A 21,941-nucleotide genomic window follows, 5' to 3' on the forward strand; every position below is an offset into this window, starting at 1 on the left:
TAACTTGTACCAGAGGATTGAGCCATTTATAGTGCTTCTTCATAAATGCAAGTCATATCTAAGGACCAGGAGCTTAGTGTACCACATAAATTAAATGGTGGAAGCTGAGACTACAGGAATATCCCAAATAGCAGAACACATTGACACTAAAACCCTTCAGATCTGCTGGGTTAACAGTAGAGAGAAGCTCTCATGGTGGAAGCTGAGACTGGAGGAATATCCCAAATAGCCCATCAGAACACATTGACACTAAAACCCTTCAGATCTGCTGGGTTAACAGTAGAGAGAAGCTCTGAGGAAACTGGAGAGGAAGTAACTTTAAGATGATTTTGCATCCTCCTTGCATCAGAAGTAATGCTAAATGCTTAATGCCTTTGTTTTTCCTCCCTGCCTCAGAGAAGTAGAGGCCAGAGGGAGAAATGAATGAAATGGTCTTTTGCTCCCTGTGATGGGGAGGGCCTGGCTGGCTGAAGTGCTCTGCCCTTCCAGCCCCTGCCAGCCTTGCTGAGTTGCTGCATGCAGGTGTTTTGCTCTCTCCTCCCTCTGCCTCTCCCTGACACCCACCCCAGAGTGGGCCAGTTAGATTGATAAATGAAAGTTTCACTTAGTGCAGAGGCAGACAAGACCTTTGTATACACAGAGCTGAAGACAGTGGCTTTGTGGAAGTGATGATTTTGCAAGTTCTTTACTTGATTTCTGTAAACTATAAAATATAAATAGGAAGACTTTGCTGAAATCAAAAGTGATAAGAAAATCCAACAGGTTTTACAACAGTTAAGGCCATGGAATGACATCCTGTTCATTTGGCTTTGTTAATATTTCTGCTAGTCTGAGCTATCTGCCTGTTTCTATGTTTTAAAATCAGCATCTTACATTTTATTTCTTCATCATATTTTGTTAATAGTTTTATATCATCCTGGACATGCACTGCTTCTGTGACTTCATCTTATTAAACTGAAGGTCAGCTGTCATTTGTACATCATCCTGACTTTTACTCCTACATACCTTGGAATTCTGTTTTATTTATGTTATTGTTTTTGCCTCAATTATGTGCTGCAGGCTTAACTCTGCAAATTACCTTTATTCCCTACTCAGTGTTATTACTGCATTGAGAGGACTAGGATGGCAGCATTGTTCTGCCATATTTTTGACAGGAGTGCAGATTTGCAAGATCTTTTTTTGCTTGACTTAATACCTTTTTAGGGGTCAGACCATATTCTGCATGTGATTTTCTCTTATTTTTCCCCCCACCAGCAGTGGTAAAATGTTAGAGGCTACACCCTTATTTACCCAGTGACTGTTTCACAACAGTAGTGTCTTGTGACCATGAGGTTCACTTATTTTAAGATCCTCTTGGCAAGATCACTGTGAAGCTTTTTCCTCCACAGTTTGTAGTGAATGCTGAAGCAGGTTTGCTTGTTGAATTGAGAACTGTTGTTCTTGCCTCCCCTGCATTCTCTACATCACAAGCTTGGAAAATGGTAGAGCTAGCCTGTGTGCTACTAATACTGATTTTTAAGGTTTTTTAACTATGTAGCGTCTGGTCTGGAAATTATTTTGTCCTTGAAAAGTGATTATAAGGTTCCTCCTCCACGAACTGTCTCTGTCTGGCTGCTAAAACTGAACACTGATCACTAACTTGGGTGAGCATATTTTGTGATTAAAACACAGAGGTAGTTAAGATATGTGTCAGGTTTGTCTGTAATGGGAAGTAAGCAAGGTCAATCCTGTACCCTCCCCCTAGCCTGGAAAATGCTAAGTAATATGGCAAACACTGATTCCCAAGAACTGGGAAAAGGGTAAGTGCTAAGTAGTACTGCCAAGATTATCATTGGCAAAGCCAGCAGGGAAGACACAGACAAGCTCTTGTGCTGCTTCTTGGTGTATTTGGCTGATTTAGGTTCTGATTTCCTTGGCAGGACCAACCTGCTGCCCAGACTTGACCTACTGTTTTTAAAAATGCATGTGTGAAGAGAGGAGACATTGGTTACCAGAAGGTTCTAGTCTTTGATATATTTCTGATTTGCCAGCCCTGCTGCAAATGAAGGGAGAAACGGAGACAGCAAGACTGGACATTTTCAGACAGATGCTTTCCTTGTTTGAGTCCCTCTCCCCACCCCATCCACTGTGTGTACACACTGTGCTCTGTGGTTCAGGAAATCTGTACATGTGGGGAGTGCCAGCTTGGCTGTGCATGTACACAAGGCACAGTAATCCCAGGGACTGGGAACACAGGTTGACAGCTCACATATCCCTTGGGAAGCCTTGGTCAACAGAGAATAGACAGGGAAGGCCTGGCATGCTGGGCAGTGTTGGGCTTGCTAAGGGTGTGGGAAGCTCTGTCATGTGGCACCTTTATCACAGCGTGGGGCCCTCCCTGATACTGAGACAAGATGATGCAGTTTATCAACCTCTTCCAGAGTATGCTCAAACCCTAATTCCACTCCTAATCTTAACATTATCACACTCCTTATCCCACAGATCTCTGCAGACAGATGGTTTAAACCAACAACATTTTTTGTGCTAACCCAGAGGTACTTTCTAAGCTGCAATTTATCAATATCTGCTGGCTTGAGCCCCAACCCTAAATCCAGTTACAGTATTATACTTCATTCTAGGTCAACAGCCCTTTCTAATTCTGGATGTAAAGGTAACCTCATAAGGCTTTGATAGCAGGTTTTATTCTGTGCTGGTATTTGCTGGGCTGAGCTGCCATCCTAGCTTGTAATTTCTTCCAGATTGGAACATCACTGTAACCAAATCACTTCTGCCAGACTAGACTTTACTTCAGCCCTTCTGCAGAGCAGAGGTGTTGTAGAGGTCTTATCAGTTGTGCTTGCAAGTCACAACACTAACCTTTGTCACTGCCTTACTACCTTTTTCTGCAGGTTTTGTAGAATGTACATAAAGGAGGCAGTGCCCTTCCTGAACCAGTATCCTTCTCTTACTTATGTTCACCTTTCATCCCAGAAGTTAACTGAGCTTTTAACAGCTGTAGCTAAGCCACACCTTCTTGGTCTAGGACACAAATACAGGTGGATGGTCTCTGGTGCTCAGTGGCTTCAAGTCCCAGTCTTACCTAATTGCTTTTAAGAAGTTCAGTAATAGTGTTTGTTAATTCTGACCAAAAATTAACTGTCATACAAGTGCTGCTTCACAAAGGTGAATAAGTGTCCTAGGTCCCATAATAAACAAAAATCATACATAGAAAATCTCCATGCTGACTTAATTTGCATTATTTTTTTTTTCAGAGCAGCATAGTCAGTATTGTGTTCCCTCACTATAAGAAATGTAAACAAGGATGCGGTTTGCAATATTTCTATTGGTAGAAAATTATGTTTGGGCTTTGCAAGGAGGAAGAATAAATTGTTTCAACCTCAAACATTCCTCCTCTCCCATTTCATTTTTTTTTAATCATTGGCATGGTCATGAGATGAGAAACTTGTATGTCTAGGTGACTCATATATCTTGGTAGTTCAAGGATATGGCTGACTCCTTTCAGCTGGAAGGAACTGAAATTTACAGTGGTGATATTGATCTGCCTCTGTTTTATTTTGAGTACTCTGATAGTAGAACAGATCTACCATCTATGGCATGTGTAGGATTATAGGGGAAAAGAAAAGTATGTCCTTTCTCAATGCAATTATAGGCAGGATAAGAAGATCTACATTTAGATCTAAGTATTTTGGAGACTCCCTTCTGAGTCTGAGGACTATTATCATATAGATGCTGTGACCCCATGTAAGTATAATATGGGAACCTGTCAGAGAGGAACCAGAAAATGCAGTTAAAAACAAGTCAGGGTATTTGTTTATGACAGACAGTTAAAGAGTTCATGTTACTGGAATTCAAAAACCCATAATTTTGTCTAGTCCAAGCTTAGTAAGGTGCAGCTTTCTGTGAGTGTAATTCAGTTTAAGGCTGGGCTGGCTTAAGCATTTTTGTATGAGCCTGAAATTTGTGCTTCATTTCCAAACAAGCAATTTGCAGTGTGTGCAAGCAACTGTATATGAAGCTGGTGATGATTTGGAAACTTACTGAGATTGTAAAGTCCCAGAGTTGCTGATTAATTTTATATTAAAAAGGAATGCAGCAATGTAGGCCATTTGTGAAAATGCTCTAAAAATACAACAGTTGATCCTTTTCTTTCCCTTGAATCCTGTTCTCACATGTTTATGTGGTAGTCTTTATCTTGGTGGATCTCATTTTAGAAAACCATTGTTTTTGTCTCATGTGCATGGAGAGACATTAAAATTACAATGGGTTGGAAGTCCTCAGTTCACTTTTGTTCTCACAATACTTGCTGGCTTGAACAAAAATTTATCATTTTCCACTTGTGGATCTTCAGTCACATAGACCTGATGTCTGAGACCCCTTTTGTCATATTGGGAAACCTCCTGTCCCATCTGTTTGAGTCTCTGAAAGTGCAGACATCTAATTTTTGTACCTCTTAAGTTCTGAGGAAGGCAGGCTCTCCTTTGGCTGTTCCCTTTTTGCAGTTTAACTCTTTGGGGACTGTCAGCTAGAAAGAAACCCCAAAATCTCCTAAAGTGACTTTGTAAACACAGCCCCATATCACACTGCAGTGACAGGACACCATTGGGCGATGCCCCTGGGCAGTGTGGGCCTCTGAAGGTGGAGTTTCATGGTGCTGCTCTGACCAGGTAGACAGCTTGTGTCAACACATGTCCTGGTCACCCTTTCTCTCTGCTGCATTGACAGAAGTGGGAGCTCTGAGTTCAGCAGTGAAGTCACAAGGACCAGGGCTCATCTCCTTCGCTCAGGAGGTGAGCATGTGCTCAGCCATTCCCTTTGGGACTCCTACAAAACAATCACTGAGACTGGACTAGCAAAGGAATATATGGATCTTGGCTGAATAGGACCCATCCACAGGCATTTTCTTATTCTTTTACCACGTTTTGAGAGAACTTGTCGTCTTAGAAATGCAGTAAACCTGCTGCTTTTCTCTTGTCCAAGCCAGCCTTGTGCATCGTGGTTATTCATTCAGAACACAGCGTGTTTCTCATGTCTGTGCTGTCACCTTTGCTGGGACCTTTGTCACCTATGTGTCATCAAAGCATCCCAAAAGTTTATTTGTTTGCCTTTGTTCTTTAATCAGTTCTTTCATCTATTTTGTGCCACAAACCATTGTGCAGGTGCAGAGTGAAAACAGAGCTCCTGGCTGAGTCATGGCGAGATCCAGTGTTGGAATTCCTATGCTGTGCAGGCCCACAGAGCTGAGCTGAGGACAGACTGTGCAAAATTAAGCAGGAGTGTCTCTCTGCATGTTTGAGTGTTTATCATGTATCATGAGCTCCATGTTGCTGGTATTAAAATAAAAACATTTAACAATAATAATAATAGGGCTTTGGTATGAAGGGTTTGTACCTGATGTACTTGCAAGGAAGTTGTCCCTCAAGACCTTGGTCTTTCCATTTAAAAAGAAGAACTTTTTGTCTTTTTACTTTAATTATTCTTAGAAACATTCCTTCCATCAGTACGGGCTTAGATAGATTGGAGTGTCTTACTCCAGGCTGGGAGACAAAAGCGAGTGACCTTTCCTGCAATGATTTATGGCTCACAGTAGCACATTTACACTGGTTAAAAACCCCTGTACCCATAATTCGCATAATTATACTGGTATAACCTGTCTAAGGTCTAAAATAGTCTGAGGAATCCAAGGAGTTGTCCAACAAAAACAGGAAACACAGATGGGGTGTTCAGATTATTTTTATATAGGGAGGTTAGTATACACCAAAAATTTGTGTGTGGGCCCTTATGCATCTAAAAGAGGCACAGTAGGGCAGGGACTTTTTCCCTCTGTCTCTTTTATGCTGTAATTATTAGAAATAATTTATACAAGGGTGAAAATAAAGTTCCATATTTTACTGCAGGTGGAAGGATTCTGTGGTGGTAATGGTGGTCCATAATGCATAAAAGGCAGAATTTGTCATGACAGAGCTCCAGTTAGCCCATAAAAAATACAAATTTGAAAGCATGCAAAGCATTCTGTAAGAAATAATACATCTGAAGTATCAAAGAATCTGTGTGAGCCTGTGCTGCCTAAAATATACCCTAGAGACTAAAGTAGATCAATGAGTGTTTACTTTCACAAGGTATCTTCTGTTTGATCAGATTAATTTGAAATTCTAAGTAATGACTGGAAATCAGGGTAATGGTCAATTAACACAATAAAGCTGTAGAGACTCCAAGTAGGAAAAGAGCAGAGCCACTATTAGAAAAAGGGCCCATATCTTCTCTGCCCTACAAAGAAGTGCAGCAGCACTCAGCAAAGCGGTGCTGCCTGACCTGGCCAAAGCTGGAGGGGTCTACCTGAGTCTCCCTCTCCAACTGTTAACCTCCCCTCTTCTCCAGGTGTTAAAACTGATAAGTGCACAGAAGGCCATGATGGGTTTTTCAGATTCACTGTCAGCCTGGTAAAGGCAGTCGATCTGCTGAGAAAAATTAGCCAGGACAGCAGCTTGTCTTACGTTAGGATTTGGCAAAGGTTCATCTTGTCAGAATCCTTTCTACCCATGTAGGCATGGCAGAATTGGATGTTTGTGGTGTTGCTGGTAGCTTTTTATCTCTGCAGGCTCCTTTAGCTACTTTAAAAGTGAAGGCCATTCTTACACAGGCTCTCACGACATCTTCTATTGTGCCTGGAAGGTGCAAGTGTTTGATTTATATTCCATGTAATGCCAGCATCCCAGAGGAGATAACCCACGAGGAATTTCCAGTGTAGCTTCCCAGGACCCCCTGTATTACATACATAATGTGTGAGATACATGTTTCAGTGGACAGGTAAACAAATGGTGACATGCAAAATTGATGGGCAGTTTTCTCATGTAGTGTTATGTGCTGCAGATTCCCAATCACTGCGCTCACTCGAGTTCAAAACAGCAGATGAACTTATTTCTGCAGTTTTTATGTTGTGCATCTGCAGCTCATTTGAAATAGGCACTGTGGGTGTTCTTGTAGCTCCAGTGCTCTACAGGCATGAGAGATGCAGGATTTGTGGGGTGGAGGAGAACTTCGTAATTAGTCTGACTGATGTAGCTGGGGTCAAATATGTTACAGCTTCCAGGCTGAAAGAAAAGGTCCAATGGCAGAGTCTATAAGTGCTTGTCCTCTATAAATTGTGGAGTCCCTAACTTCTCTGAGGTGTTAGAGCCTCACAATCCATCAGCCTATTCAGGAGAGAGGTTAAGAGGAAAAACGGCTGTGGAAATTTTGCCTTTTCTAGTTCTTGCCAGGAAGCAAATCACTGAATATGAGCGTGCTAGGAAGTTTATCTTGCTTATAGCAACCACGTAAAAAACTATGTGCATTTCAGTTGTCACTATTACTAGTCCAGAGTCACTTCTAATGGTATAATTGCATTGGCAAAGAAAATAGAAGCAGCATAGATGCTATAAAATTACTTAAGTCCTTACAGAGGCATATTGTCCTGTAACACAACATGGGAAAAATAAAGAAACAGAGGGAGGGCCCTTTAATTAAGCCACTGTGATCTTCTTGCTTTTGAATTATTCAAGAGGGAGCCTTGGGCTTGAGGCAAAATTTCTTTTGGTGCATTTATTTCAGTGCCAGTAACAGTATAAAAAGAAATTAAACATTTGGAGGAAATGTCATAGAATTGATTTAAAAGTACCATTAATTGTCCAAAATAATAATTGCTCTCTTTTATCTATGTGATTTTTTAGTATGCTCTTGACTACTGTGCTTCCATTATACTATTTTGTGCTCCCTTTTGCTTAGTGTACTGTTGCATGCTGTATTTTAGAAAAATATTTAAGTGAGATAAAGCTATTTGATACGAAGAAATAAACAGCGTCTGCTAGACTCTGTTGACCCCTGAAGATCCACATCTAAAAGGCAGGATATCATATTTATCCCAAAGACTGGTCTGAAGACAGAGCATGTTTTGCATTTCTCAGTAAAAGGTTTTTTACAGTAGGTTTTTGTTTAAAACATTTACTTCCAACATCCCTAAATAGTATTGTAACTGAAGCACTCCTGAGAGGTAGCTTTCAAAAGATTCTTGTCTGCAGGATGCATAACATGCTGAGTGTGTCTTAAGTGATCAATCTGTAAATATTTTTAATGAAATAACAGAATGGGAAAACCAGTATTCTTCCAGGTGATGGCTTCAGGGCACTTCTCATGCATTTTCAGGTTTGCCTCACTGCAAACTTTGAGCCATACATTCCAAAGCTTCTTCATACGTGGGTTGGGTATGCAGAATTGTGGAAAATTATTTGAATGTTTTAACCTAATAGCCTTTCAGATAACTCACACCTGAATCAAATGGTCGCAAGAGATAAATTCCTTGAATCTACTGAGCTTGGCAAAGCTTTTATTGAAGGGAAGGTGTAGGGCAGCCTGGGTGCTATAGAAAGATAGCAGGCATGAGAATTCAGGGATTTTATGTGAGGTGGCAAAGCAAACTTGCATCACTTAGTAGCAAGCACCAGCAGTCGTTGTTTGGAGACCCAAACTAAACCTTCTCAGGAGGAATATTTAGCTGAGGGATTGACAAGGACAGAGAGCTCAGGGATTGTGCTGAGGGCAGGCAGCTGCACACAGTGGCAGAGCTTCACACACTGCTCTCGGCTGGCTTTGTGAGAAGCGTGTAAAGAAGGCACTGGGAAGATTCTTTCGGAAGCGTGGGTGAATGGAAAGCAGGCATTTTATTGCCTCTGCACTGAAGAGAGAACAAAACCCTTTGTTTTGTTATTATTTATCTCAGAGAAAGAGGCTAGAAACTTTATTTAAGCACTAGAAAAAACAGGCATTTGTTTTGTAGTTATTGCACTCATGTTGACAGGGAAGAACATGATACTTTGGTTGATTTATGCCAAAGGAGAGTTGTGTGGTTGGGGTTTTTGAAGCAAGTTGGCTAGGTTTGGGGTTTTTTGCCTTCTCTTAGGAAAAGCAGGCTTGGAGTTGGGACAAGAAGGTCCTAATGAGGAATTGTATTGTTTTTGCTTTTTGGCATGCCAAGATTTCTTGATGTGAGCATTAAGATCAACACTTGCTTTAAATCAGCAAATTCTCATTAAGCCAAATCTCTTTATAAACTGATCTCCTTATAAACTGATCTCCTAATCAATTCACATCTACCAGTCTGTTATATCTCATTGTATGTAATAAGCCTCCATTTATGTATTTTATACAGCCACATGTACTTACATATGTTGATGTAAGACATCACTATCCTCAATCCACCTTTTGGAAATGCAGAATTATAAGGTGATGTTTAAAAACATGACAGTGTTACGTGAAGGTGAGCTATAGGGTTTGTTTTTAAAAAATCTTTTGTGGTAGCATGTGATATTAAAAAAAATGAAAAAAAAACTGAAGTTCAGACCAGTATTAGCAAGATTTTTTAAATCTTTTCATGTCTGGACTGAAGCAGCATGTCACACTTAGAACTATTTTTAATGGCCCAGAGGTAAAAAAAATAAGGAATATGTTTTCTAGGCAGCACACATTTGGAAATTAAAAGACTCAGTGAGTTAATTTTGTCCTTGTGTTTGCCCTTGTGTTTAATTTGTTATAAACCCATATAGAAAGTGAAGGGATTCTTGTACCTTAGCTTGATGAAGAAAGCTGGGGACAGTTCGCATAAATCCCTTCAAAGTAATTTTAAAGCAGCTTTGAACGTGACAAGTGTTTAAGTGAATTATGTTGATAGACAGGTTTCATTAATGAAAGTGATGTCATTTGGTGTCTTAAACAGTTGTCCTGGTTTTTCATCTGGGACAGTGTAACTGGAGGTCAACATGTGGTCAGCTTTACTTTGAAAGTAACCACTGTGCTCCTTTTAAAGGGGTGATGTCAGTCCTTTTCACATTTGAGTGTGCTGGTGAGAAAAGGAGGGTGCTTATTGCAGTTTCTTGCCCTGGTAATGGTGCCTACCGTGTTTGGAGCCAAGGGGCTGTGCTGGGGACTTTCCAGTGAAGTCTGGTTGCCAGAGACACTTGGCTTCATGGTGTCACCTTCAGCAGAAGTGCTGAAATCTGTCTGTACCAGAAGCCTTTAAAAACCAAAAAAACTTACCGAGGAACACCATGAGTTGGACTTGCTTTCCTACCTTGGAGAGGGAGAGAGGGAGCATCCCTGCTCCCTCCAGGTGCTCTCCTGGTGACCAGGGCTGGATGGCACCTACCTGCCCTCAGCCTGGCTCTATGGTCAAACGAGCAGGTAGAACAGGACAGGCGTTTCTGTTGTGTTCAGACACTTGCTGCTGTGAAGGTGAAACTCAGGAGGTTTGTAATCTCTGGGCAGGTATTGCTTGTGCCTGGGTGCAGGGCAGCGAGCAGCTGAGGGGAGATAACCAGCAAGATAACTAGACACCCCCCACAGACCTCTTTTGTCATACATGCCTACCACAATTAAAGCATTATTAATTTTCTTTACCACTCTGGCAGATAAAGATAACCTCTCTTTGAAGGTAATTTGGCAGCTATCTAGGCCTTTCAATGAAGGTGCTGCAAGCAGAGTGGTTTCTTGGCAGCTCCTTGCTGGTGTCATGCAGAGTTTGAGGGAACTGATCCCCTTTGTCTTCCCTGCCTCCCCCAGATTCCTCTTGAAGCCGTCTTTCTTGTGGGACTCGGATGTGTACTTCAGGATACTGGCAAAAAGTCCTTTAGAAACAGTTTTGGGCTTTTTGACAAGAGAATGATGTTTTATTTTTGCTGACAGAACAATCTGCGAGCTTTACCACTCATCAGTTTTACACCAGACTTTTGGTAGATGTGATGGTACATCCAGAATTCGGTTCAGAGCTGTTGACTAACTCCAGTTGAAACACTTTGCCAATGTCTTAGGTATGCCCCTTTATCCATTGCTATAAAGTTCAGTATGAAGTTGATGTTAAACTGCCTTTCATCTTTCTGAAGATAGCAATATTTGAGACAGATGTATATATTTGCATTTCTAGTTACTGTACTTTGCTCTAAAGTCCTGGGTTTTAGAAATATAACTGCTCTGGCTTTCAGCCAGAGGTTTTATTATCATAATAAAACCTCAAAAGAGGTTTTATTATGAAAAAATGTTAGTGTAGAAAAGAGTTGTTCAAGAGTAACAATTGGTCTTTGAGTACATGCAGGAGAGTGCTCTACCATGATCACCCTTTTGATAACCTTGATCTCTGTGGACTGAGGTCACTACAGTATTTATTGCCTTCCAGAGATAAAATTCCCTTTATATTTCTGCTTTAGAAGGCATTGATAGACTTATCATGTAAAAGCATCAATTTCAATGGACATTTAGTAGATGCCTCTGCAAGTGCCAGGGGTTTTAAAGGTAGCTTTGAAGTTGAAGAACTGAGCTGGGAGTTCCTGCCTGACTTGTCGAGATATATCTTTCATGATGTGTAACTGAGAACAGGTAAATAATTACCTGTGGTGCAGGTCCTTAGAGTACTTGGCACAAAATTGTTTAATCATTTTAAGGGCTGTGTTTGAAAACAAAGCATGCAGCACTTGACTGGAGAACTAGAAAAATGGTTTGCCTACCTCCATTTTCTATTTTTCCCTTCAGATAATAAAATTTTGATGAAGAGGTGGCTGTAAGCTAGGTAGTGGTGTGTGGGGTTTTTTTATTGTTGGGTTTTGTTGCTGTTTGTTTTTTTCCCGGAACTATTCTCTGTTGAGGGCCACATCCCTTTTAGTGAGGAACATACTTGTTTCTACAAGGTTCCTTCTCAGATAAAAATGGTAAGTCTTATCTGATATGGTTGAAAAAACCTAGAGTGCAAAATTATTTTATGGTAATTAAAAGCAAGGTAATAAAGGTTGGAAAGATTCTTCAAGTACTTTAAATTATGTACATGTTTTCCAATGCATCTTTTTCTGAGTGTGCAAGTAAATTAATTTCCAAAAGAATGCTCAGAATTTGAAAGTACAGGGAACTTTATTTGAAAATAAAACAAACTGTGCTTGTGCAGTCAGAGATTGGCCCAGGTGCATGGGTTGGCCTACTTCTTCAAGTGGCATATTTTGAAATAAACAAGATAACTCTTAGAAAGAACAGCCAAGCCCTAAGGAAGAGGAAGAAATGTTCTTGTATTCAGTTTATTAGCAAGAGACAATCTCTCTTGCTCTCCATCTTTGGGTTCCCATCTTTGTGCTGAGGTCTGTGTTGTTGGTCTCTTGTGGAAGCAGAGACTCATTGCTGTCCCCTCCAAGAAGTCATGATGTGAGGAAACGAATATATTTTAAGATTGCACAAGATATCAGCCTTTAAAATGTACTAAGATCTTCATAATTTCTTAATTGGAAATAATGAAGGTTATATTTTGTATATATTCCTATGAGTTCAGGACCTAAGATTTCAAGAAAACCATCAATTACTGCAAGATGCTCAATAATTCACTATGGCTGTCCATCCTAAATGTTCACATGGAGACCAAGACCTTTTGAGCAGATAGAAATGCAAATGGACCAACAGAGCAGGGAAGAATATGCTATAGCATCATATGTGATTTGGTCAGCAATGGCTTTGATCCAGAAATTTTTATTTTCCATATCAGAAAAGATTCCTGACCAGCCCACTGGGCTTTGCATTGACCTCAGCTGCACTGACATAAATAAAATTCGTAATTCCTAATATCACAAGGGAGAAAGAATATGTGTGGACATGGACTGCAGGGCTGTGACAGAGCCCCAGCAGCACAGCTACAGTCCCCACAGTGCAGACTTAACACAGTTTGGGTTCATGAGCTGGCCTTGAATACCTGACAGAGTGGTGCTTTTACTCCTGATGCTGCCAATGGCAAGAAATGTGTGGGGGCGAAAATGAAGCAGCAGAGTTGTCTTTCCCTCAAGCCTCTGAGCATTCAGGGCAGTATAAACACCATCTGCAGTCCCTACAGGTGGTGAATCCCACCTGTATTCAGGGAGTATTTCAAAGCCATTGGCACCAGGTAATTCAATTTCTAGTAATTACCATACAGGAGACAACTTCCAGGAATGAAATGTGTGTAAGGAAAAGGACAAAAAAGGGCACCACCACTACAAACAGAGGGAACTGAGGAGAAAATAACACTTTTAAAGCTCTGATTTATTGGATATCTATTCTGTTTTTCTGTTTTAATAAGCAAGAATATATATTTGAATCAAAATTACTTAATCAATTTAATCAATAAATTGTGGGTTAAATAATTTTGTTCATACCTATCTTAGAGTGGCATGTTTAACATTTATGTAACTGATATGCTTGATAAGACAATTGCAATGTAGATTCAGTGGCTATAAATTTTAAGAGAAAAGTGTTATAGTATACTTGCCTGGAAGAAGAAGAGAAAGAATTTTTCTGTAGGCCTTTTTCATGCAATCAGGGTTTCAAGACTTGGTTTTCGTGACAAAGGTAGTACAAATAAGGAGTAGGCATAGGTGAAGGAGTAGAAGAACTTTCCATATGCTGAGGTCTAATGAAAGCAAAATGAGATTGGTTAGAAGTTACTTGAGTTTTTCATTGGGAGTGAAGTTTGAAAGCTTGTTATGGTTTGTAATGCTGTCTGTTTGGTTATGGGGCTCACAAGCTGTTTTTTGGATAGGAATAAAAAAAGTCATGCTTCAGGACAAAACATGCAAGCAAATTATTATTATTATTATGCCTACTGAGAGAACTTTCAACACTTTACATAAAAACAAACAAGCTTCCCACACACACATGCACTATAAAGCTTTGTATGTGAACTGAAAATTGCTGCCAAGGAAAGTGCATGTTTTTATTTTAGTTGATACATTTTAATTGGATTTTAAGTGGCTCCTGAATAAACTGCCTTACATTAATATATTGTCTCTCAATTAGAATGTATACAAACATCTGAACTGTGAAGTGATGAGATTGATTGGTATTATTCAAAAGCTGAGAGATACAGGCTCTTTTCTGCAGTATTCTCCCCTTCCTTTTCTACATGTGTCTCTGTGATTTTCTACATGGTTCTGATTTGAGGTTCATTCCCCAACATTTTATGGTACCTTTTGATAAAATTGTTTTCTCGTTTAAACTGTTATAAAACTTCACTGTTTTCTACTGTTTTTTCTGAGATACTCCGTTTTGTTTTGGTTTTTTTCAAGCATCAGCCTAGGTGTAATCACTGCTTTAGCTGCTTGTGTGGGGTCTTGGGGAGAGGGGAAGAAAGAATGGCGTCCATCCTGCCCTCATTCTCTGCTGCATATGCCAAGCATCCTGGTACAAAACCAGCTCTCCTCTCTTCTCCTGAACAGAAGCAGTAATTCAGGAGTAGGAGAAGGCATCCTCCAGCCCTAAGGAGGGCCGGAGCAGCATGGCAGACAAACACACAAAATAGCATTACAAGGGTGCAGCTCTTTGCTCGCAGTTGTTCAGGTCTAAGTTATTTAATAATGTGAAGGGTGGTTCCACAGCTTAATGAGCTGTTAGCTAAATAACTGCAGGTAGCCCTGTGAATATGCACAGCCACTCCCCTTCTCCTTTAATTATCCAGTTTTATCATGTTTTCCCATCTATGCCTCTGCTCTGCTTTTGAAGCTGGTTTTCTTACCCAGATGCCTCTGTCTCATCCTTCACTCTGCTGTTCCTGCGTGAAATGCAGATGTGTGAGTGGTACAGATGAGAGTTGCAATAAGCTGTTGTGTACCTGTGAAACAGAGAGCTTTAGAAAGCAGTTGTTGCTGACAGGCTACCTAGTGGTTTTGCTAAGTGCTGCAGGGATTGACATTTTGTGTTAAAAAAATGGGACAAATAGAAATGGTAGGTTTTCTTCCTTGCCCATGAATAATCCCATTGATGTTCCACTGAATAGTCAAAGAATGAGAGCTAGCAAATTCAGATTACTGAATATTTATATTATTAATTCCTCCATTATTCTGCTAAGAAACAACAGAGCATAGTTTCTCTGAAACTAAGAGAGAATGCAGAATTGGTTTTCACTTAATTGGCTCTTTTGAGACAAGTCTCTTTGAGAAGCAGGATGTTGTTAGTCCACTGTGTAAAGACAGTGTAACAATACACCTAACACATAGTCCAGAAACAGCTGTATGCAGCAGCTTGTATTTGAGGGGTAAAAATATCCTCATGGCTTTCAAGTAGAAATGAGAATTTATACAAGTGCCACTTTGTCAAGAAGTCTGCACTAGCACATAACATTACTGTCATTGAAAATTTAGTATCAAAATGTCCAGTGGAAATAATCATTGTCAAGTCTGTTTTGATAGTCATGGTCTTCCTTCATTCTTAGAAAGGTAATAAAGAGTGAGAACAGGGTTCACGAGGCATGAAAAATACAGGATTTGGCTTAAAAATTGAGATGTAGTCAGTAATGTATAGTGGAGTTTGTTTTTCTCTTCCTGACACCAGTGTAAGTTTTAAGTACTTTCAAAAGTGTTTGTAATTATGTTAAATATTTGTAAGACTCATTTACTTAAAGATGGTATCATATAAATGTAACAGATTACAAATTATCTTCACCTTTAATTGTCTGTTGTTGGGTAAGGTTCAAGTTTACAGGTGAGACAGTTCAGTGAGCTGTTAGTCTTGCAGTTGCTGTCTGTTGAAATTTTATCAAGAGTCTCATCACTGCTTAAATTCATTCTATTAGCATGGAAAAGTAGTTAAGACTCATCAAATAGTTGTGTAGTGTTAAGATTTTAAGAAAGAAAATGAGTCATGGTGCTCAGCACTTCAGTGCAATTGGTACCTGTAGGAAAGACTGTCAGGACAGATATTCTGTTCAGGAGAAAATAGTGGAAGGGAGTCCTTACCTATGAACCAGTTTCATCCTCAACATTTGGAATCTGTGTGTGTTTTGCTTTGTGTTTCTAAAACAACAGCAGCATCCAAAACCTCACGGCAGCATTTCTCAGCACAGGCTACCCTCATGACAAGCGTCTTTCAATTTTCCTTGCAGGCTGACTTCAGTTTTGACTCAGGAGGGCATTTGTAAACATTTGTTAGTCCATTCCTTTTCAGCATATATATAAATAATTTGCTCAAAGCCTTTAATCCTTAGACTTTGCAAAGCAGAGGGTAGTTAGCGATGACGATTACGATTATCTGATACAGACAAGTGGACATTTCTTTAAGGATCAGGATCCTATGCAAAGCAGCACTTACAATGCTTGCATCATCCAATTTCCATTTGCAGTTTTGGCTTTAATTTCAGCAGCTAGCTTGTTGTGTCCTTTACACAGTCCTGAAAGAGAGAACCAACCAAGACCACTACTTCTTCAAATTATACCTGTTATTGCTAAATGAAAATAGCTTTGCTGCTCATTTGCAGGTTCATACTAGAAAGGAAAATCAGTAAAGAAAGACAATATTTATTAAATGATTTTATGGGGAGGATCACTCAAAACATTAAATTTGGAAATTGTGAAAGTAGGGAACTGTGTAATACTTCCCTTGTCCACCCCAAAGTGATGATCAAAACAACAAATATCAGCATGAGGGAAGGCCTTACTAGAGTGCTGCAGAACACTTAAATACCAAGGCAGATGTGCTTGGTACTAGCAATTTGCTTCAATTTCCACAAAACCTACCTTTTCCTTGAGGTGTGCCAAATTAAATAGGTGCTCACATACTGAACAATTGGACATTCCATGGCACTTGCAAGAGATCCTTTAAAATATCAATTAAAAAGTCAACAAACTTCTGCAGGTGAAGAGCAACTTTCTGTGAATACTTTCTGTATTTTCTGTTAATTTATTGTGTGGATTGATAGCTAACTCTGCTCCCATCCCTTTTATCTTACTGCAGTCTTTCCTGACCAGTATTCCCCTAGAATCCTTATCACAGGGACCAGGCAGTCCTTGGCCCACTGCAGTTACAAGCAGCAGAGCCACGGGCACGTGGCTGCCTGGAATGTTTGAAAAAGAAGCTCTGAAGGGCTGGGAAGCAGGTGAAACTGGCTCCAGGTGTTGTGAAAGCCACCTCAAAACTTGTACTGTGCCTAAATTGTGGGTACTACGCACAGGGGTGGTCCTAGCAGGCAGAAACGTCTTACAAACTCATGACAAAACACTTATTTCTGTCAACAGCCCATCCCTCAACGTTATTCTGGAAAATAAAGCAAAGCAAAATGCTTGGTTGAATTTTACAAATATGCAGGTACTGTCTTGGTAAGATTTCTCTGGTAAGGTATATGGCTTCTTGAAGTTCATATTCATATGAAGAGGGATATATATGAAAACAAAAGCCTAATCATAAACTCTAGTTTTTCTTCATGGAGAGAAAATCTTTCAGAAAATAGCCTTGACTTGAAAAGGCATCTCAAGCTGAGTTTTATTTTGTGAACCTGTTGCAGTACCATACTGCAAAGGATGAGGAAATACCTAGTACACTTGCATGTTCAGTGATCTGTTGGTTAAAGTAATTTCTTCTTGTTGCTTAAGAAAAAGCACATCTTTTAAGTCTTTGTTAATACTCCAAGGCTTTCAAAACACTTAACAAGCCTGGCATTTGCAGGCTGGTAATATGTTTTGCATAATATCAATGGCCTGTCTTTGTGGCCCATGGCATAAAGAAATCTTTTTCTTCTTTGTGGTGCATTCCCCAAGATAATTGCAAGTGGAAACACTTTTTGTCTTCTGAAATCTTAATTCCAGCAGCCCAGGTGTTTTGATGAAGCTTCCAGTATATATCTAGCCAAAACAGTTTTACAAAACTTAGCTGCATTTTAGTGGGAGAGTCAGTTGTGTTTCTTGTAACTTTATGGAGGAATATATTGCTGGAATATATTCAAACAAATGCAAGAAATGCTGTTTGATCTCTTCAGATGGTTAAATTGTGATTCCTGTTAGCACTGCTTTGGCTTGGTGCACCCTGTTTCCTAGTCAACTGAGGATGAAGTTGGAGGAGTTGGCAAGGCTATGATATTTACATAATGCCTTTTTTTCCTGTGAACCCTGAATGTGGATGGAAACAGCCTCTAATCTTCTTAGTGATCTAAGCAAAGATTGAATGCTTTGGGTCAAGCTGGGGTTTTGGATAGGCTCAGTTAGAAAAAAAAAATCAGAAATCTCAGCTCTTCACAATGATTGCAAGTGGAAATATTTACAGAAAGCTAGTTAATGTTTCAGTAGTTGATAATATTTTTATTATTTCACCAGTTTGCAAAGACCACATAATCTGTTTTGAGCCATACTTTTTGAGACTTCTTGGAAGCAGAACAGACAGACCTTGTATTAAGCTCTGGGCACTGCTCAAGTTCATTCCCCTTAGGGTAGTTTTACGTTTTATCATGAGGGATGAAAGGGCAAGTGTCAGAATAAGAATACAACCTCAATATGACTGGAAAAGACTGCATATATGATCTTAATCCTTCTTTCACTACTACCACTATGACATAGTAAGAGGAGGAGTTTATTAGGTAGCTGTTCTTTCATATCTCAGTTATTAAAATGTACTGACTGGGATTTTTGATGTTACAGTTACATAGCTTTTCAAACACTACTACCATAAGATTTTAATTTATTTAAGTGGATAAATATCCTGAACTCAGGCTAGAAGTGACATTTCCTGCTTGATTTGTCTTGCCTACCTAGATTTTGTGGTATTTCATGCAGAAGTTACAGCTTGTCAGGCGTTCTCAACCAATGTGCAAGTACAGTGTATTACAATGAAAGGGGAAAAAATCAGCCTGTCCTATTTACATTTTCCTTTTTCTTCAGGCTTACCTTCCCTAATCAAAAAAACCTCATGCTGAATTGTTTGACTTAATATTGCCACAAGAAGTTTTATAATGTAATGCATCTTTACATAATATAAGATCACTGAGAGAATGATTTCTCAGAACATGAAAGTTAGTAGGAGCTGCTGGCCCTCTTTTAATGCCTGCAGCCTAATGATTGCAAAGCAAATGGTCAGGTTTTATGTGATTGCTTCTGTAACTTCAGTTCAACAGCTGACTTTTTTTTTTGCTTTGCTTTGTGTTCACTAATAGAATCAATATTATAACCATTCCCTGTTTGAACTTCTCACCACTGCATTTCATTAACTTTCTCAATATTTGATGCAAAATGTTTCTAATTAACATGCCTCTGAATAAAGAAAAAAAGGATTCTTGAAAACCTGTATGCAGTCTGTATAATAATAAAATTTTATTCTCAGCTATGAAGACTTAAAACATTTTATGACCTTTTTCAAAATTGCTGTTGCCTTTTTTTTTTTGTAAGTAGTGTATTTTAGAATGAAACCCTTTTTTCTGTAGTATAATTAATAACTAGAAAATGAAAACATAGTAAGGCAAGTAAGAACATGATTCATTATTGAGAAAAAAGAGCACAACCATACTCAGAACTGGTCTAATGTTCTAATATTTTCATTAAAAGAAAATGTTTAGTAGATGCTATGTTTTTGGTATGTGCTATCGCTATTGCTCACGTTAGGCGTGCATCTGTTTGGGTTTTTCTCCCTTTATCTGCCAAGGAGATGATCCAATTTGTTAATAAGGAAAAAAAGGAAAAAAAGACAAGGGAAAAAAAGGGAAAAAAGGAAAAAAAGTGGGGAGTTGGGCGGGGGGGTGGGGAGAAAAAGGGAGACATATGTCAACTACGTTCTTGTGATTATCCAGAATAAATTTGAAGAGTATAAGAAAATTGTGGCCATCCATTGTAAAACAGCATAAAATTTGAAGTGTAGGGATCAAGGGCAATTTCATTAACATGGCTGCCTTGCATTTCCTACATGGAAGAAAAATATATAGGAAGGAATAGAAATACACACACACATAAACTTCTGTATGCATATTCATTTTTACAACTAAAAGGAGATAAATGCATTGGGGTAATCAGAAGAGGATATTGCAGGAGTCCAAATTGAGCTTGTAAACGTTTATTGAAGGAGTTGACCAAACCTGACCACTGAGCTCTGTATTGTTATTCTAATGGGAAGAAATAAAAGATAGCAAGGGGCCTTTGGCCTCAGAGAGCAACTTGTCAATGAGATTGAGGCAGTCTAAATCTGTTCAGCCCTTCCTCCCTTTTCCCAACCTGGCAGTATGTTCTCCTTGCTCCTTTTTGCCTTCACTTCTGTGAGTGTGTCCATGCCATGAAGAGCAATTGTCTCCTGCTCCACTTCTTTCACATTGTTAATTTTTGTCTGGGTGAGTAATCCTCTGAGTTAGAGCGTGAACTCCCGTGCCAGCACAAGGGTATCTGTGGATTCCTACAGCTGGAGGCCACGGGACCACACCTTTCAGTGGCAGTATGGATTTAAATCAAATGGAAAGCAATGTGGAAAAGCAGCCTGAGCTTTACATGCATCGTGCCCCTTGTAACCACAGCATTCACTGTAATAACAGGAGAGATTTAGACAAGTATGCCACTAGGCTAATTAAGGGCTCTTCTGCTAAAGAGGCTTTTGTCTCAAGCTTTAGTTCTGGAGATCTGAATGTAACTATATATATATAAAAAATAGTTACAATAGAACCACATAAGCAAGACCAATTTTATGGCCTTGGTTAAGACTTTAGTTTTACATATACACCAGTATATGACCATCCATACTCAAGTTTCATCTTTGGGATTTTTAAAATTTAAAAGTGTTTAGAAACAAATTACAGATATTATTTTATTCTGTCTGTTTTCAGCCAATATTTCCATGAAAATGGTATGTCCATGAAGCTGGATGTCACTCAAAACATTCAGGTTCAGAGTTTGAAATGTGAAGGCTGGTTTCAGTGAAACTTCTCTTGTTGGAAATGGGAGCTGCATGTTTTGCTCTAGAAGTAATGCTGAAGTCACTGTTCATCAGTAACTGTGAATAATTCTTAGTGATTTGAATAGGCTTTCAGAGTTTGACAAGTTTAGCATATATGGAAACACCTGTAGGATTCCTTTGCATTAGCTATGCCTGTGTTTGAAAATGTTCATGAATGTCTGAGGTAAAACAATAAGCCTGTGCTTCCATAGCTCTTCCTGATTTTTAAAATCTTTGTGCTGCTTGAAATAAATCTGACCAGAGTTTCAGCTTGATTACACTGTACTTTTTTCCTTGCTTCACCTTCCATTCTTTTATAAACTGGTAAGGATACATTTCTCTTCCATGTTTGTAGGAATACTTAACACTTACTGTTAAAGCTGTTTTGAATTAAGTATGTTTTCCCAAAATTTGCTACTGCAAGATGGCTTGTCTTCACAGTTATGACAATTATGTTGAATTATATTGTCCCCCCATTTTTTTTGTTATGAAAAGGCAATGTCTTGTTAGTCCCCTTACCATTCCTGTAGTACTCTTCTCATAAAAAAAATAGGAACAGAAGGTTTAGAAAGTACACCCCAATTCCTGACTAAGCTTAAATGCCTCATGGATGCTTGTGCCCTTGCTATTCAGTTGCATTTACTTTCATGTTATCTCATGCTCTGTATCATTAATGAGAGCAGTGGGGGTTTGTTTTGATCCTGTTATTTCTTTTTCTCCCTAGCTGTGTGCTGCCCACCTGCCAACGCGATCGGAGGCGCCCAACCACTACCAAGCAGTGTGTCGGGCTCTGTTTGCTGAAACAATGGAGCTCTACACTTTCCTGGCCAAAATTAAAAGTGCAAAAGAGGTAAGCATTCTGAGAAGGTTTTCTGCTTTTGGACTCATCACCATGTGAATTTGGCTTACAAAATCACTTCTGTACCCAGCCAATAGGGAATGTCAGATGCTTGAGGAGATGATCTGTAGTTTTCAGGGAGTACTCTTCCTCACCTGAGGAGGTTTTTTTTATTGTTTTGGCATGTAACCATTTACATCCCTCAGAATTTGTTACTAGTTTTGATTATTCTGTTTGGGAGCAAAGCAGAGTATTTTCTTGGAGGGTAACACGTTGCATACCTGTACCCATTCCAGCATGCATGTATGCAATGTATTTGAGTCTAAACTTTTCTGTGGTGTTTTGGGGATGTTACGAAATATCAGAGCTTTGCCTGTTCTTCCTCAGCTCCTTCCCATGAGGGAATTCT

The 21,941-nt window shown here is 39.4% G+C and overlaps 1 protein-coding gene across 4 annotated transcripts in view; it reads left to right on the forward strand.

Moving 5' to 3' along the window:
- The window catches only part of SPIRE1 (spire type actin nucleation factor 1), a 127,046-nt gene that overhangs the window by 56,121 nt on the left and 48,984 nt on the right, over positions 1-21,941 (forward strand). For all 4 annotated transcript variants that reach the window (XM_039706204.1, XM_039706206.1, XM_039706205.1 and 1 more), the window contains exon 5: positions 21,419-21,544. In XM_039706204.1, the coding sequence (XP_039562138.1) occupies positions 21,419-21,544 (126 nt within the window). The remainder of the gene's footprint in view (positions 1-21,418; positions 21,545-21,941) is intronic.

This window comes from Passer montanus, unplaced genomic scaffold, assembly GCF_014805655.1.
Source record: "Passer montanus isolate IOZ18808 unplaced genomic scaffold, ASM1480565v1 scaffold19, whole genome shotgun sequence".
Taxonomy (NCBI): Eukaryota; Metazoa; Chordata; class Aves; order Passeriformes; family Passeridae; genus Passer; species Passer montanus.